The sequence below is a fragment of the Drosophila miranda genome (genome assembly GCF_003369915.1).
Source record: "Drosophila miranda strain MSH22 chromosome Y unlocalized genomic scaffold, D.miranda_PacBio2.1 Contig_Y1_pilon, whole genome shotgun sequence".
Lineage (NCBI taxonomy): Eukaryota > Metazoa > Arthropoda > Insecta > Diptera > Drosophilidae > Drosophila > Drosophila miranda.
Genome location: NW_022881603.1, coordinates 17,822,358 through 17,838,229, shown reverse-complemented (window position 1 = coordinate 17,838,229; position 15,872 = coordinate 17,822,358). Strand labels below are relative to the sequence as shown.

The 15,872-nt window shown below is 44.6% G+C and overlaps 1 protein-coding gene across 2 annotated transcripts; it reads left to right on the top strand.

Moving 5' to 3' along the window:
* The first annotated feature begins 1,885 nt into the window (after positions 1–1,885).
* On the top strand, positions 1,886–4,079 carry LOC117192088. Of its 2 annotated transcripts, XM_033396789.1 has the most exons (5): positions 1,886–2,166; positions 2,768–3,145; positions 3,211–3,368; positions 3,449–3,670; positions 3,765–4,079. In XM_033396789.1, the coding sequence occupies exons 1-4, from the start codon at positions 1,906–1,908 to the stop codon at positions 3,627–3,629; spliced, it is 978 nt and encodes a 325-aa protein (XP_033252680.1). In that variant the 5' UTR covers positions 1,886–1,905; the 3' UTR covers positions 3,630–3,670; positions 3,765–4,079. The 2 variants fall into 2 exon arrangements, with proteins under 2 accessions (XP_033252680.1, XP_033252681.1); XM_033396790.1 differs by lacking the exons at positions 3,449–3,670; positions 3,765–4,079 and having other exon boundaries at positions 3,199–3,291.
* The last annotated feature ends 11,793 nt before the right edge of the window (positions 4,080–15,872 follow it).

Below are 15,872 nucleotides of genomic sequence, written 5' to 3'. Positions count from 1 at the left end.
GCCTACATATATATCATGCCGTATATATGCGTGTATTACTAGTTGTTATTGCAAATCGGGAGCGCTTTCCTGCTTCCCCAAATCAGTTGGCCAAATCAGACCGATCTCAAGCTGAAGCGACAAAAATCCCACATTCATATTTACGAACCATAAATATGGACTCGTACTACCAAAAAAAGGAAAGGAAAAAAATAAAAGGAGGTTAACCAATTTGTTCGCTTGCGGCTGCTGTAAGTGACAACAAAAGAAGTGGTGGAGCCGGTCAAGGCATTGTAGCTCTTTACAAATGAGTTTCCGTATTTCATTCGGATTCCATGCATATTGCATTTTCTATAAATACAGTATTTGCCAACTGTTCTTTTTTATTTTCACTCTCAAACTGAGTCAATGCAGTGCGTGGGCGGAGGTGCAGATGCAGCTGCAACAGCAACAGCAACAGCATCGGGGTGGCAGCATCAGCACCGAAAATAAATTTCAAATATGTCACAAACAAAATGAGATAGAATTTTTAGGCGAATATTCGCTGTGCCATGCTGCGTGGGCAGCGATGGCCAAATGCAGGGGAAGTCAATGCGCTCTAGCCGAAAAAGTGAAAGCCAGCATCAATCATGTGAGCAGGCGAGGGGATATAGTTGTCAATCGATTCGCAAGAAGTTCAGGGTTGCCTACTGAACTGAACCGTTCGTAAAGATGATGCCAGAAATTCCAACTGACGAAGCAGATATGCGATACACTGCATCAGCAGTAGCCCACCAAGATGAGGCTCCTCCGTGCTTAGCCGCCTTTTTTGGCACTGACACTTGGCATTTCGCAACCTTCTCGAGCCAAGGCGAGCAATTCAGAAAATTGAAACTTTTATTTTTATGCCACCATCGAGCACACAGCACAGTACTTTTACATGGCCAAGTGCAACTCTTTTGGCTGACTTTTCAATTTTCTAATATGCTTTAAAGCTTCTGCTTGATGCTGTTGGGAGCGGCGCCTATTGCTTAATTCGATTTTTGCTTGACTTTGATGCGGGCAAACTTCATTTGTCCGACTCTAAAAGCGTGAAATAGGATTAGGCCGACGGAAATGCATTCAAGCTGACTTAAATCCATTTCTAGTTGGGCAACGATACAAAGTACCAATTAATAATCTATAGGAAATCAGATTTGAGAGAAGTTAGGGAAGAGAGAGTTGCAGTGCACGCAGTTTATGGAAGAGATCCAAATTAAATTAAGACTGCCAGAAGTATTCCACAAATAGCCATGACCAGAATGAAGTTACTTTGGGCCAAAACGATGACGGGTCAATAATTTTTTCCAGGCTTGTGGATAGATCAGCGTCAGTGCGGCGCCTTAATGCAAGTCTGTGAACGAATTGTATTTGGTAAATTTTCTTTACAGGAATCCGAAAGGATCGAACAAGGTGAAAATGAGCAGTGTACGAATTAAACATTTTACCATTTAACCATTTGGTAATTTGGTAAACCATTTTTTTGTGAAGCTCAAGACTCAAGCCACGGAGTACCATTAATAATACGAAAATGTACAGTAATTGGTATCTGATCTACATCCATACAACATTGAAATGCAGCCCTGAATATCGCTCCGATTATAGTCGGGAGACAGCTCTGCTTTTCACTTTGAATTCCGGTTTGAGCAGGCGACGACTTTCAGTGTGAAAATCCGAACAGTCATCCTTTCGAAAATTGTGCCAGCGAGCGGAGCTCATGTAAAGTGGAAAATTAAATATAAAAATTAAAATTCCTCTCAGAGTCGTAGTGAGAAGTGTCGAACAAAACTGTATTTAGCACGCGCGTGTTCTCAAGTAAGTTCACACATATTTAAAGTGAAAAACGCCGGTTTTGTGAACTCACTTGACGAAAAGAAAGAGCGAGAAGAAAAAAGTTGCCAAATCAAAATGGTCACCGAGCCGAAGTCCGTTGAGCCCAAGGTCAGCACCAAGGAGGCGCAGTGCCAGTCATCGGACTGCGAGACTTCCCAGCAGGTGCCGGTCTCGCAAGTAAGCAGCCCGAAGGGCACCCGTGTGGGGATCTTCAATGCCGAGGACTTCTTGTCGCGTGCTCAGATGAACGACAAAATCAACAACATCTTGCGCTCGCCCACCAAGCCGCCCAACGGGGTGCGCCAGCGCTCCGTCTACACCAACAACCCATCGCCGGTAAGTGAAATTCCAAGCAATAACGTGAAAGTTTCTTCAATTTTCAGACATTTTGTTTTACAAAACTGCCGCATCATCGCGCTAGCAGGGTATCAACAGCGAGTTAACAGCCGCCGCAGTCTTAACAGCTCGGCAACAGCAGCATTGCCACATCACCTCATTGCCCTCTCCTGTTATTTCAGACCTTATTTTCCGTCTCGCTCTTTTCCACCATTGCTCTCTTACTTTCCGACTTTAATATTCGAATTTTCCTTCTCTATTCCCCCCCTCTTCTTTTCTCTTCTCTTCTAATACTATTCAAAATAGGTTGGTTAATTTCTATAAAAATCAAATGCAAATTGGGAAAAACGCACACACGTACGTAAATACATATATGTATGTATGTATGTATATGCATGCGTTAACAGAATGTCGACAGAATGTTAGCAACAGTTGAAAAGTCATTCGATTTCTGCGCTGCTAACACTTTCTCTCGTATCTGTCGTTTTCTCTCCTGCCGGTATTCAATTATTTTCTGGCACTTTCACTTCCTCACCTCTTCATTTCCTTCCGGATCTAGCTTCCGCTACTACCTCTCGCCTTCTCATCTCCCCTCCCTTAGCAAGCAAGGTTGCGTGTCGGCATGACTGGGGGGCAGCTGTCCCAACGCATGAGCAACATCTCGCTGTCCTCCGGCACGGACTCCGTGGGCCACATGGATCGCGGCAGCAGCTCCAGTCTCGCTAGCAGCGCCACCGTTGGCACCAACACCATCACCAGCGGCATTTCCAAGGAGTGCGCCAATTACCCCGTCGGCTGTCAGTCGGCCCGTCCATACGTCCAACAGCCGGGCATACACATTTCCAACCCTCCCCAGTACGGGCCAGGGAATATGCAGGAAATAGACGCTGGCAAAATGGCGCACAACGGCAAGGCACTCACAGGGCGCTACAATGCTACGCCCACCTATGGCTTCGACAACGAGCAGAACTACTGCCTGGTAAGGGGCTCCTGCATATCTGTAAATCTAGCCGATTCTATGCTCAATCTCAGAATTCCTAACAGTTGCCGTCTCCAATGCCCCCTCCACCATACGCCTTGGCACGCGTGAGCAGCACACGCAACTTCGAGCTCGAGAACCACACACCGCCGGCATGTCCCAGCTCTGGACCCATTGCCATGACGAACGGCACCAGCCAGTTGCGCCTCCGCGATGGCGTGCGGTGAGTGTGGACGCCCCCAGCCCCTTGGCTCTTCTTTAAGACCGACCCCTAAAGTTAATACCTTTCTTTGCTTGGGGCAGCATTGACATGACTCTGGACAAGGCGGTGCGCGTGCTCAATCAGCGCAGCATGGTGGCAGTTGCTCTATCACGCAACTGCAGCAACTCGGCTTTGATCCACCCCTATGGACGCATCTTGCAGAGCGGCGCTAAAGTCGAAATAGTCACCTACGACGGCATGAAGGGCAATAACTTTGTGTGAGTGGGAATGGCCCTTACCCCAACGTGGCATATGTTTGTTCGGTGAGTGTCAAACCGATGCTCTCAACCTCCCCCTCCCCCTCCCCTCGCCCAACATCCTGCTCTGCTAACTTCCGTTCTGTTCTGTCCTTTGTAGTCGCAATGAGAAGCGCATGCACTTCGATGGATCCTGTTTCATTGTACGCAACGCTGGACACTCCACCGGCTTCAATGAGAACATCCTGCTCATTGTCTACTGATCGGCGTTCGTAGTCCGGAGATAGAAACGGTGCAGTGGTAGCCCATCCCACACGCACACACTCACACATGTCAACACATTTCACCTGGAACACACCTACAGCAGCACACTTGAGGGACCTTGACGTGGAGAGAGGGATTCAGTTAGGATCCCGGAATTTAGGAATATCAAAATCAATTTGGGAAATAAGTTAGAAAGCAAATATGTTCGTACTAAAGCCAGCACCACACCACACCACACACACACACCTCAGCGAAGGAACTCAGCCCAGTCCTATCTGGGTTCCGATTGCTCGACATGGGCGCAATACAACCACACCACCAACCCCCAGGGAATACTAGTTGTCTATCGTTTACCATTGCCTACATATATATAATGCCGTATATATGCGTGTATTACTAGTTGTTATTGCAAATCGGGAGCGCTTTCCTGCTTCCCCAAATCAGTTGGCCAAATCAGACCGATCTCAAGCTGAAGCGGAACCAATCAGAGCCGAATCGCATCGAACAGGGCCGTGCCAGCGTTTGGTGTTCAAAAAAAGAAACATCGTTTTTCTACTCGTTTCCATTTCGGCTTTTTCAGTTCTTCTAAATTGTTTCTTTTACGCAGTTCAGTTCTAAATTTTGTTTGATAGACTTTAAAAATGGCAAAACTCAAGAAAAAAAAGTTTAAAGAAATATCTCCCAAAAAAAAATTTACAAAATTATGCACAGTTGGTGCGTCTGATTAAGCAACGTGTATTCAACAATTATAGTAGATCAGAGGACTTGTTCTCTTGGGCGTTACGTTTAGGCAACGTAACGCCAGTGCCGATACATTATTTCTAAGCTACCAGTTCTTTCAATGCAATCCAATAATGTTCATCCACACCCGTAGCATACAGACACTCGAACACGTAACCCATAATCACACACACCGCACACTCTTTACAAGAGGCAAAAGAAAGTGAATTATTTGCAAGTGGCACTGCGCCAGCCACAGTTAAAACAGCCACAGGACACACATGAAAGATAGAACAGATCCTGTGAAAGGTAGAAAGTGAGAGTTTATTAAATTAACCCCAATTGTAATTTGATTAAAAGACACTTGTCCTGTGAGGAGGACAATGAAAGAAACCCCCATACAAACACAAAACATAGGCTTAATATATACATGAATACGATGGGATGTCCAATTATAATACAAAGTTAAGCCCAGTGTGAAAAACCGGGATTAGCCTTACGTCAATCTCCAACACCTAAATTTTCTATCATGTAAAGAGAAATTCATGTGCCCCAAAATCAATACTATGGAAGTATAATAAATTTAAAATGCAATCTGTTCATTCAATAAATTAATTTATTCCTCCAAAAGAATGGTGGAGCTTGGCGTTTACGCCGTCACCTGAAGTGCCATCAGGAGTTGGACAATTTCAGGCCCTAGACGACAGTTTGGTTGGGTTTCCCAAGATCACTTGGAATTTAATCATTTAAATTTCTGTGAGGATTTCCAAGAAAATAAATTTGAATATCTGCCGCTATAGAGTTTATATTTAAATCCGATTTAATGTAAAAGCGGATTACGCTCTTCCATTTTGAAGGGACTTCGGATAAGCCCTATCTTCGGAGACATCGGGATATGGAAGACCTTTTTGATCTCCAAAAACCAAGCTTCGCGAGGATACAAATATTTCGTTGAATTTTTAATCGCACATTTACGACACAGCTGTTTTTATTTTATCGTAGCGTGACAACCCTGGGCGGCCAGTGTGTACACTCTTTTGGACTACAATATTGTTTGTCTTGCTGTTGACAGCGGTAAATTAGGCAAATGGAAGGAAAAGTACATTGATATTTAATTAGTAAAATGTCTTGAGCCTTGTCGTTACCTGCAAACAAATCCAAATGCACAGGGATATCGGATCGACTGTCATGCAGACTAAAGTTTCCACCAAACTTAACCTGGAGCTGGAGGTGGAGGTAGACACGCGGCGCGGATGCTACAGCGCTGGCTGTGGCTGTTGATAAAGATTATTGGATAATGTCTTGGCGGAACTATCTGCCACGTCTGTCTTTGTCATATGAAGAAAGTTGTTCCATGGTTAGAGATACACAAAGAGAGAGAAAGAGAGATGCATACGGAAAGTGTGTGAAAGCGTGGAGCAGTGAGAGCGGGTGCGGAAGCCCCAGCGTGGATACAGAAGCAGCGGTAAGTACAAATAGCCCAACCAGGGAAGGATCAAAATATTGATGTCTGGAATGGCTTTATTCAAGTGTGAGAGCCTAACTGGGGCTCGTGCGAGCAAAGGACCGACCCCACATATGTATCTGTGGCATATTCAATGCTCACGCTTGTGTGACTGCGCCCCTGCGAGTCCTTGTTTGCATCCATTTGCCGCTCGCACACGTGTGCCCAACATCAAAAGCTTTTCACACTTAATTGGGCGTAAAATTAAATCAGAATTGATTAGAACACTTGAATGACAACAGCCGTGGCCGCGTTGCTGATGTCAATGGCATCAGAGAGAGCCGCATCCTGCCAGCATCCAAGCCAACAAGCCTCCCAGCTCCCAGCTCCCACTCCACCTCCTGCCAGCAATTCCGCTGGCATTCTAAGCATAATCAAACTTTTTGGTTTCGATTTTCCCCAGCTGACGCACGGCACGGCAAGGCACGGCACGTCGGTGACTTCGGCCACGTTCCTGCCGCTTCTCGGGGCTCCTGCCACTTCCGAAGCCGGGCACTCCCGAGACAGAGCGCACTAATTGCTGCTGGGAACTTCCCTGGGGAGGCTCCCCGCAACCCTGTTTTTCATCGGAAAGTTTATGAAATTCAATTTCCCCAAAAATGGGGAATGGAATGGAAAAAGGCCGGGCATCAATTTTCCTGCATTATCGTTTAATGAGCCGACAATTATGCACGTCTATAGATATTCAATTAACTTGAATTCACAGCCATAACTTTCCGAACGAGTTCATTCCACATGCATTTGGCCAGGGCATAGGGCAAGTCAACTCGATTTCCGGCTTTTAAGACATGGCTGAATTTCAGACGTGGAATGCAACGCTATGGAGTGCCGAGTCCAGGCAGGATAATTACATTTTAACCGGGTGATTCGAGCGGAGAGGAGAGTCGAAAGCAACGTCAACGGTAATGGATAAATGCACATCTTTCGCCGCCCTGGGGGTCCTGGGAGCCGTCCTGGGGCACGGCACATTTAATGGGAAATGAATGGCAATGTTGGAGGTAGAAAATTATGAAAACGTTCCCAGGGGTAAGTTGTACGAAAACCAGCACGAAGTGCCCTCCATAATCTTCCACTTAAAGTTGATAAAAAATGTAAACGACTTTCATTTCGCCCGGGAGCGATACCTCTGACGAGGACTTCAAAGGACAGCTGGAAGACCCAGGACAAACTCGAGGCGAAAGTGAGTAGCTCATTGAATTGGATGGATTGTCATCCCAGTCGGTGACAGCAATCAAATCAATCACACCAGCCTCCCCCTGAGTAGAGCAGGCAGGTCAAAGTGCGGCAGCCTTGGAGGATAAAGAATGGACCCCTTTTCTGACATTTGGTGATGTTTTGCGATGCAGCAAGAGGGAATTCCTACACCGATTGGGGCAAAACTTGGGCTATGTACAGCTGGCAAGGCCGATAGCTTGATCCGCTTCATAAATAATATACAGCTAAGAGTACTATATGTTTGGATTCATTGGGAATCCGTGCGTGGTGATGTCTAATGCAATTTGCGTAATTGAAACCCACTCGAAAGCAATTAAATTTCCTGTGGTTGGACCACTCTCCGACAATGAGATTCGTTGGAGTACTTGCAATCGAGATTCCCAACTAATCTTCAGGTAAAATAATCCATAATGGAGCAGAAGTTTTGTTCGCACTCGGCATTTATCAAGTTTGAAGTTTTAATTTGCTTTCGCCCCAACAAAAACAACTACAGAATACAGAATAACAAAAGTGTCAAAACGCTTATAATTGAGTTTAATTAAGCCGCAAAGTAAAGCCTCTCAGCACTCTTGTCTGTGGACCGACCAACAGAAATTTAAAATATTTGCGCTTATCCACTTGGCAACGGCCTAACAGAAATGAACAGCTGGTGACAGTCCAGGCCTCTTCAATGGGCCAACTTTCGGATAAAAGAGGTACGTGCCAAAGGCTTCAAATACTCGTATTTGCTGGGGCCAAAGTACGTACAATAAACTCGAAGCAATTCGAAGAGCAAAGTTGCGATCTGGAAATTTATGGATGTCGAAGGCCAAAATGTTTTGCTGTAGGCCCAGGCCCAGGCTGAACCCATTTGTTGGCCCAGCTCTGAAAATGTCACATGCTCCTCACACCCACAGCTACACCCACACCCTGTGTGGTCTGGGTCTTGGTCTGGGTCTGGGTCTGGCCATTGTCTGTCATTGATGCCAGTTGGTGTCGGTACAGGTTTTCAAAGGATGCTATTCCCGACTTAATTAAGTTGATGCCACCGTGTTGTACGAAATCTCTTCGATGCGCTGCGCTAAAGCTGAAAGTCTCATTATTTCCTATTTAAAGTCATTACCACGATATCTGCAGCCTTCAATTGAAGAGGGTTCTCGTTCTCCTGCAACTTCCAGCAGCTACCGTCGCCCAGTCCCCATTTTTCAGTTAACGATTTCATTTCAATTGACAATTTAATTAAGTCTAATGGTAAAATGTTGTCAAGCAATTATCATGCTTATGTAGCTCTTAATTTTCCGTATTTTTCGCGCTCCCCCAACCTTGGTAAGGCCATTTTCCTGGCCAGAGGTGTATGTAAATCGAATTTCAAACGAGGCGAAGGCCAAAAAGCGCTGCATACGTGTTGTGTACCCTATTGTGGAGCGAAAAAATTAGTATATACATACATACATATGTATATGTGGAAGTCCAATGCCACAAGTTTTGTATGATAAAAAGCTGACCAATCCAATTTGTATCTCCTCTTCGTTCAGTTACTGTAGCAATCAGGATTTGGTTTTGAATAACTTTATGCAACGCGTAGGAGATTAAAGACTAGATGTAGACTAGCTCCAATCCAATTATTATCTCCTTTTCGATTCCGGGGACTCCCGCTAATGCTGAAAGCAGGATGTGGCAATCACTAGCCAGTCGTTGGAAATTTGATTTAGAAAAAGGAAAAAGGTCGCCGGATGCGTTTTGCAATTGCGTCATGTGCCATAAAATGCAGTTTGAGCAGGGATTTTTTCATTTCCTGACCTGCAACGTCAGATATAAATTCATTGAGCAAGAAGTCAAGAAAAATTCATCACCCACATCCGCTGTTCCCGGCAGTGGAAATGTATTGCTTCTAAAATGTATTTATGTTTCGCGAGACCTTCTAAAGAATGCCTTAAGAAACCTATCACCTAGCGAAGGATTCTTAGAAAACTCTCTCTATAGCTTTTTATATCCGATACTCAAAATGAGTATTGGGGTATATTAGATATGTGGTGAAAATGGATGTGTGTAACGTCCAGAAGGAATCATTTCGGACCCCATAAAGTATATATATTCTTGATCAGCATTAATAACCGAGTCGATTGAGCCCTGTCTGTCTGTCCGTCTGTCCGTCCGTCCGTCCGTCCGTCCGTCCGTCTGTCCGTCTGTCCGTCCCTATTAGCGCCTAGTGCTCAAAGACTATAAGAGCTAGAGCAACGATGTTTTGGATCCAGACTTCTGTGATATGTCACTGCTACAAAAATATTTCAAAATTTCGCCCCACCCTCTTCCGCCCCCACAAAGGACGAAAATCTGTTGCATCCACAATATTAAGGATACGAGAAAACTAAAAACGCAGAATCGTAGAGAATGACTATATCTTTTAGACTGCAGAATCTGAATTGGATCGTATTATTATTATAGCCAGCATCAAGAAAACAATTTCATTTTTTCTCGCCCTGTCTCTCTCTAACACACACGTAGAATAGGCGGCTTTGCTTAGAGTAAAACATTAGCGCCTAGATCTCAGAGTGTGGTATCCACACTCCTAAGATATCGGACCGAGACGAGTTTGTTTCAAAATTTCGCCACACCCCCTTCCGCCCCCGCAAAGGACGAAAATCTGGGGATATTCACAAATCTCAGAGACTATTAACGCTAGAGTAACCAAATTTGGTATCCGCACTCCTGTTAGATTTCACTATAAAACGTATATCTCTTAATTTCGCCCCACCCCCTTCCGCCCCACAAAAGATACGAGAATTTTGTAGATACGAGAAAACTAAAAACGCAGAATCATAGATAATGATCATATCTATCAGGTTGCTGAATCTGGATCAGATCAAATAATTTTTATAGCCAAAAGGAAAAAATCAATTTGCACTGGCTACGCAGCGCCCGACGTCACGCTCAGACTGATTTTCTGTCTCTCGCACGCACTCTTTGTCGTGTCGTTCAATATTAGCGGCGTCTGCCGGAGGAGAGCCTTACTGACTAAGTATCGGGTATAAATGTAGAGTTGCGGTCTCCGCAGCAACTCACAACGTTCCCCCTCGTTCTATTGTATAATTGGTATAATCATCCTTGGCAACCTTGTTGGCCAACTCAAGCAGTGCTGGAATCTGGAATGTGGCTCAATTTCAAGCTTTCGGTGTACTGCAATTAAAGTGTGGTGTTGTGTGGCATACCAGCTAGCTATCCACTTTTGCGGCTTTGTGTTGACTCAATCAGATACAGATTCATATACAGTTATACGTTCGTTCGTTCTCTTTCGTAGTGATCAGACGCGTTTTTGTTTTGCGCTCCGCATTTTTATACCCGATACTCAAAATGAGTATTGGGGTATATTAGATTTGTGGTAAAAGTGGATGTGTGTAACGTCCAAAAGGAATCGTTTCCGACCCCATAAAGTATATATATTCTTGATCAGCATCAATAGCCGAGTCGATTGAGCCATGTCTGTCTGTCCGTCTGTCCGTCTGTCCGTCCCTATTAGCGCCTAGTGATCAAAGACTATAAGAGCTAGAGCAACGATGTTTTGGATCCAGACTTCTGTGATATGTCACTGCTACAAAAATATTTCAAAACTTCGCCCCGCCCACTTCCGCCCCCACAAAAGACAAAAATCTGTGGCATCCACAATATTGAGGATACGAGAAAACTAAAAACGCAGAATCATAGATAATGATCATATCTATCACATTGCTGAATCTGGATCAGATCAGATAATTTTTATAGCCAAAAGGAACAAATCAATTTGCACTGGGTACGCAGCCCCCGACGTCACGCTCAGACTGATTTTCTGTCTCTCTCGCACGCACTCTTTGTCGTGTCGTTCAATATTAGCGGCGTCTGCCGGAGGAGAGCCATACTGACTTAGTATCGGGTATAACTGTAGAGTTGCGGTGTCCGCTGCAACTCACAACGTTCCCCCTCGTTTCCTTTTGTTTTAAATAAACAGCCGGTGTTTTCCTAAATAAACTTTAATTAACTTCCTAACCAGCCAACAATCTGGAAACCTATTCTATCCCGCGAGTGCATGCCTTTTGCTTTGTGTTAAAACATTATTTAACTTTTTATTTTTCGGCGTCGGCTTGTCGTGTGTGTGTTGTTGCAGTGAGTGAGTACGCATTACATTGCATTGCAGTCCGCTCTCGTCTGGTAGCTTTTGTTGTGTTATCACTCTCTCCCTATCACCTAAACTTAAATAACTGTTCTTTCTCTCTCGCTCTCGTAACTTTCTGTTCAGTAGCTCTCTCTCTCTCATTAGCTGCTGCTGCAACTGTTCTCCTCTCCTCCTATTAGCGTTTGTCTGGCACACAGGTTTGATAGCCATTTGTTTTAAAATATTATTTGATTCTAATTTTGTTCAAATTTCTTATTATGGAGTTTTCTGTTGTATGTGCCAAAAAATGCAATAAGCAGATCACCCACGATCAGCCGATTATCCCCTGCTGGCTCTGCGACAGCGTAGTGCACGAAAAATGCGCTGGATTTTCTGGCCTTGTGAGTGATGCCATTTCAAAACGTAATGGTTTGCACTACAGTTGCGAGGCATGCCGTGCGGTGGACCATTTGTCATGGTGGCCACCTCATGGTGGCTTTCATGAGGCAGACGCGGAAGGGCTTTAAGGAGCTCCTGCCACTTCCGAAGCCGGGCACTCCCGAGACAGAGCGCACTAATTGCTGCTGGGAACTTCCCTGGGGAGGCTCCCCCGCAACCCTGTTTTTCATCGGAAAGTTTATGAAATTTCCCCCAAAAATGGGGAATGGAATGGAAAAAGGCCGGGCATCAATTTTCCTGCATTATCGTTTAATGAGCCGACAATTATGCGAGGCCCCTCTGCTTCGGCACCATGCACGTCTATAGATATTCAATTAACTTGAATTCACAGCCATAACTTTCCGAACGAGTTCATTCCACATGCATTTGGCCAGGGCATAGGGCCAATTTCGATTTCCGGCTTTTAAGACATGGCTGAATTTCAGACGTGGAATGCAACGCCATGGAGTGCCGAGTCCAGGCAGGATAATTACATTTTAACCGGGTGATTCGAGCGGAGAGGAGAGTCGACAGCAACGTCAACGGTAATGGATAAATGCACATCTTTCGCCGCCCTGGGGGTCCTGGGAGCCGTCCTGTGGCACGGCACATTTAATGGGAAATGAATGGCAATGTTGGAGGTAGAAAATTATGAAAACGTTCCCAGGGGTAAGTTGTACGTAAACCAGCACGAAGTGCCCTCCATAATCTTCCACTTAAAGTTGATAAAAAATGTAAACGACTTTCATTTCGCCCGGGAGCGATACCTCTGACGAGGACTTCAAAGGACAGCTGGAAGACCCAGGACAAACTCGGGGCGAAAGTGAGTAGCTCATTGAATTGGATGGATTGTCATCCCAGTCGGTGACAGCAATCAAATCAATCACACCAGCCTCCACCTGAGTAGAGCAGGCAGGTCAAAGTGCGGCAGCCTTGGAGGATAAAGAATGGACCCCTTTTCTGACATTTGGTGATGTTTTGCGATGCAGCAAGAGGGAATTCCTACACCGATTGGGGCAAAACTTGGGCTATGTACAGCTGGCAAGGCCGATAGCTTGATCCGATTCATAAATAATATACAGCTAAGAGTACTATATGTTTGGATTCATTGGGATCCGTGCGTGGTGATGTCTTATGCAATTTACGTAATTGAAACCCACTCGAAAGCAATTAAATTTCCTGTGGTTGGACCACTCTCCGGCAATGAGATTCGTTGGAGTAATTGCAATCGAGATTCCCAACTAATCTTCAGGTAAAATAATCCATAATGGAGCAGAAGTTTTGTTCGCACTCGGCATTTATCAAGTTTGAAGTTTTAATTTGCTTTCGCCCCAACAAAAACAACTACAGAATACAGAATAACAAAAGTGTCAATACGATTATAATTGAGTTTAATTAAGCCGCAAAGTAAAGCCTCTCAGCACTCTTGTCTGTGGACCGACCAACAGAAATTTAAAATACTTGCGCTAATCCACTTGGCAACGGCCTAACAGAAATGAACAGCTGGTGACAGTCCAGGCCTCTTCAATGGGCCAACTTTCGGATAAAAGAGGTACGTGCCAAAGGCTTCAAATACTCGTATTTGCTGGGGCCAAAGTACGTACAATAAACTCGAAGCAATCCGAAGAGCAAAGTTGCGATCTGGAAATTTATGGATGGCGAAGGCCAAAATGTTTTGCTGTAGGCCCAGGCCCAGGCTGAACCCATTTGTTGGCCCAGCTCTGAAAATGTCACATGCTCCTCACACCCACAGCTACACCCACACCCTGTGTGGTCTGGGTCTTGGTCTGGGTCTGGGTCTGGCCATTGTCTGTCATTGATGCCAGTTGGTGTCGGTACAGGTTTTCAAAGGATGCTATTCCCGACTTAATTAAGTTGATGCCACCGTGTTGTACGAAATCTCTTCGATGCGCTGCGCTAAAGCTGAAAGTCTCATTATTTCCTATTTAAAGTCATTACCACGTTATCTGCAGCCTTCAATTGAAGTGGGTTCTCGTTCTCCTGCAACTTCCAGCAGCCACCGTCGTCCAGTCCCCATTTTTCAGTTAACGATTTCATTTCAATTGACAATTTAATTAAGTCTAATGGTAAAATGTTGTCAAGCAATTATCATGCTTATGTAGCTCTTAATTTTCCGTATTTTTCGCGCTCCCCCAACCTTGGTAAGGCCATTTTCCTGGCCAGAGGTGTATGTAAATCGAGTTTCAAACGAGGCGAAGGCCAAAAAGCGCTGCATACGTGTTGTGTACCCTATTGTGGAGCGAAAAAATTAGTATATACATACATACATATGTATATGTGGAAGTCCAATGCCACAAGTTTTGTATGATAAAAAGCTGACCAATCCAATTTGTATCTCCTCTTCGTTCAGTTACTGTAGCAGTCAGGATTTGGTTTTGAATAACTTTATGCAACGCGTAGGAGATTAAAGACTAGATGTAGACTAGCTCCAATCCAATTATTATCTCCTTTTCGATTCCGGGGACTCCCGCTAATGCTGAAAGCAGGATGTGGCAATCACTAGCCAGTCGTTGGAAATTTGATTTAGAAAAATGAAAAAGGTCGCCGGATGCGTTTTGCAATTGCGTCATGTGCCATAAAATGCAGTTTGAGCAGGGATTTTTTCATTTCCTGACCTGCAACGTCAGATATAAATTCATTGAGCAAGAAGTCAGAAAAAATTCATCACCCACATCCGCTGTTCCCGGCAGTGGAAATGTATTGCTTCTAAAATGTAGTTATGTTTCGCGAGACCTCCTAAAGAATGCTTTAAGAAACCTATCACCTAGCGACGGATTCTTAGAAAACTCTCTCTATGGCTTTTTATAAACGATACTCAAAATGAGTATTGGGGTATATTAGATTTGTGGTGAAAATGGATGTGTGTAACGTCCAGAAGGAATCGTTTCCGACCCCATAAAGTATATATATTCTTGATCAGCATCAATGGCCGAGTCGATTGAGCCCTGTCTGTCCGTCCGTCCGTCCGTCCGTCCGTCCCTCCGTCCGTCTGTCCGTCCCTATTAGCGCCTAGTGCTCAAAGACTATAAGAGCTAGAGCAACGATGTTTTGGATCCAGACTTCTGTGATATGTCACTGCTACAAAAATATTTCAAAATTTCGCCCCACCCTCTTCCGCCCCCACAAAGGACGAAAATCTGTTGCATCCACAATATTGAGGATACGAGAAAACTAAAAACGCAGAATCATAGATAATGATCATATCTATCAGATTGCTGAATCTGGATCAGATCAGATCATTTTTATAGCCAAAAGGAACAAATCAATTTGCACTGGCTACGCAGCCCCCGACGTCACGCTCAGACTGATTTTCTGTCTCTCTCGCACGCACTCTTTGTCGTGTCGTTCAATATTAGCGGCGTCTGCCGGAGGAGAGCCATACTGACTTAGTATCGGGTATAACTGTAGAGTTGCGGTGTCCGCTGCAACTCACAACGTTCCCCCTCGTTTCCTTTTGTTTTAAATAAACAGCCGGTGTTTTCCTAAATAAACTTTAATTAACTTCCTAACCAGCCAACAATCTGGAAACCTATTCTATCCCGCGAGTGCATGCCTTTTGCTTTGTGTTAAAACATTATTTAACTTTTTATTTTTCGGCGTCGGCTTGTCGTGTGTGTGTTGTTGCAGTGAGTGAGTACGCATTACATTGCATTGCAGTCCGCTCTCGTCTGGTAGCTTTTGTTGTGTTATCACTCTCTCCCTATCACCTAAACTTAAATAGCTGTTCTTTCTCTCTCGCTCTCGTAACTTTCTGTTCAGTAGCTCTCTCTCTCTCATTAGCTGCTGCTGCAACTGTTCTCCTCTCCTCCTATTAGCGTTTGTCTGGCACACAGGTTTGATAGCCATTTGTTTTAAAATATTATTTGATTCTAATTTTGTTCAAATTTCTTATTATGGAGTTTTCTGTTGTATGTGCCAAAAAATCATGCAATAAGCAGATCACCTACGATCAGCCGATTATCCCCTGCGGGCTCTGCGACAGCGTAGTGCACGAAAAATGC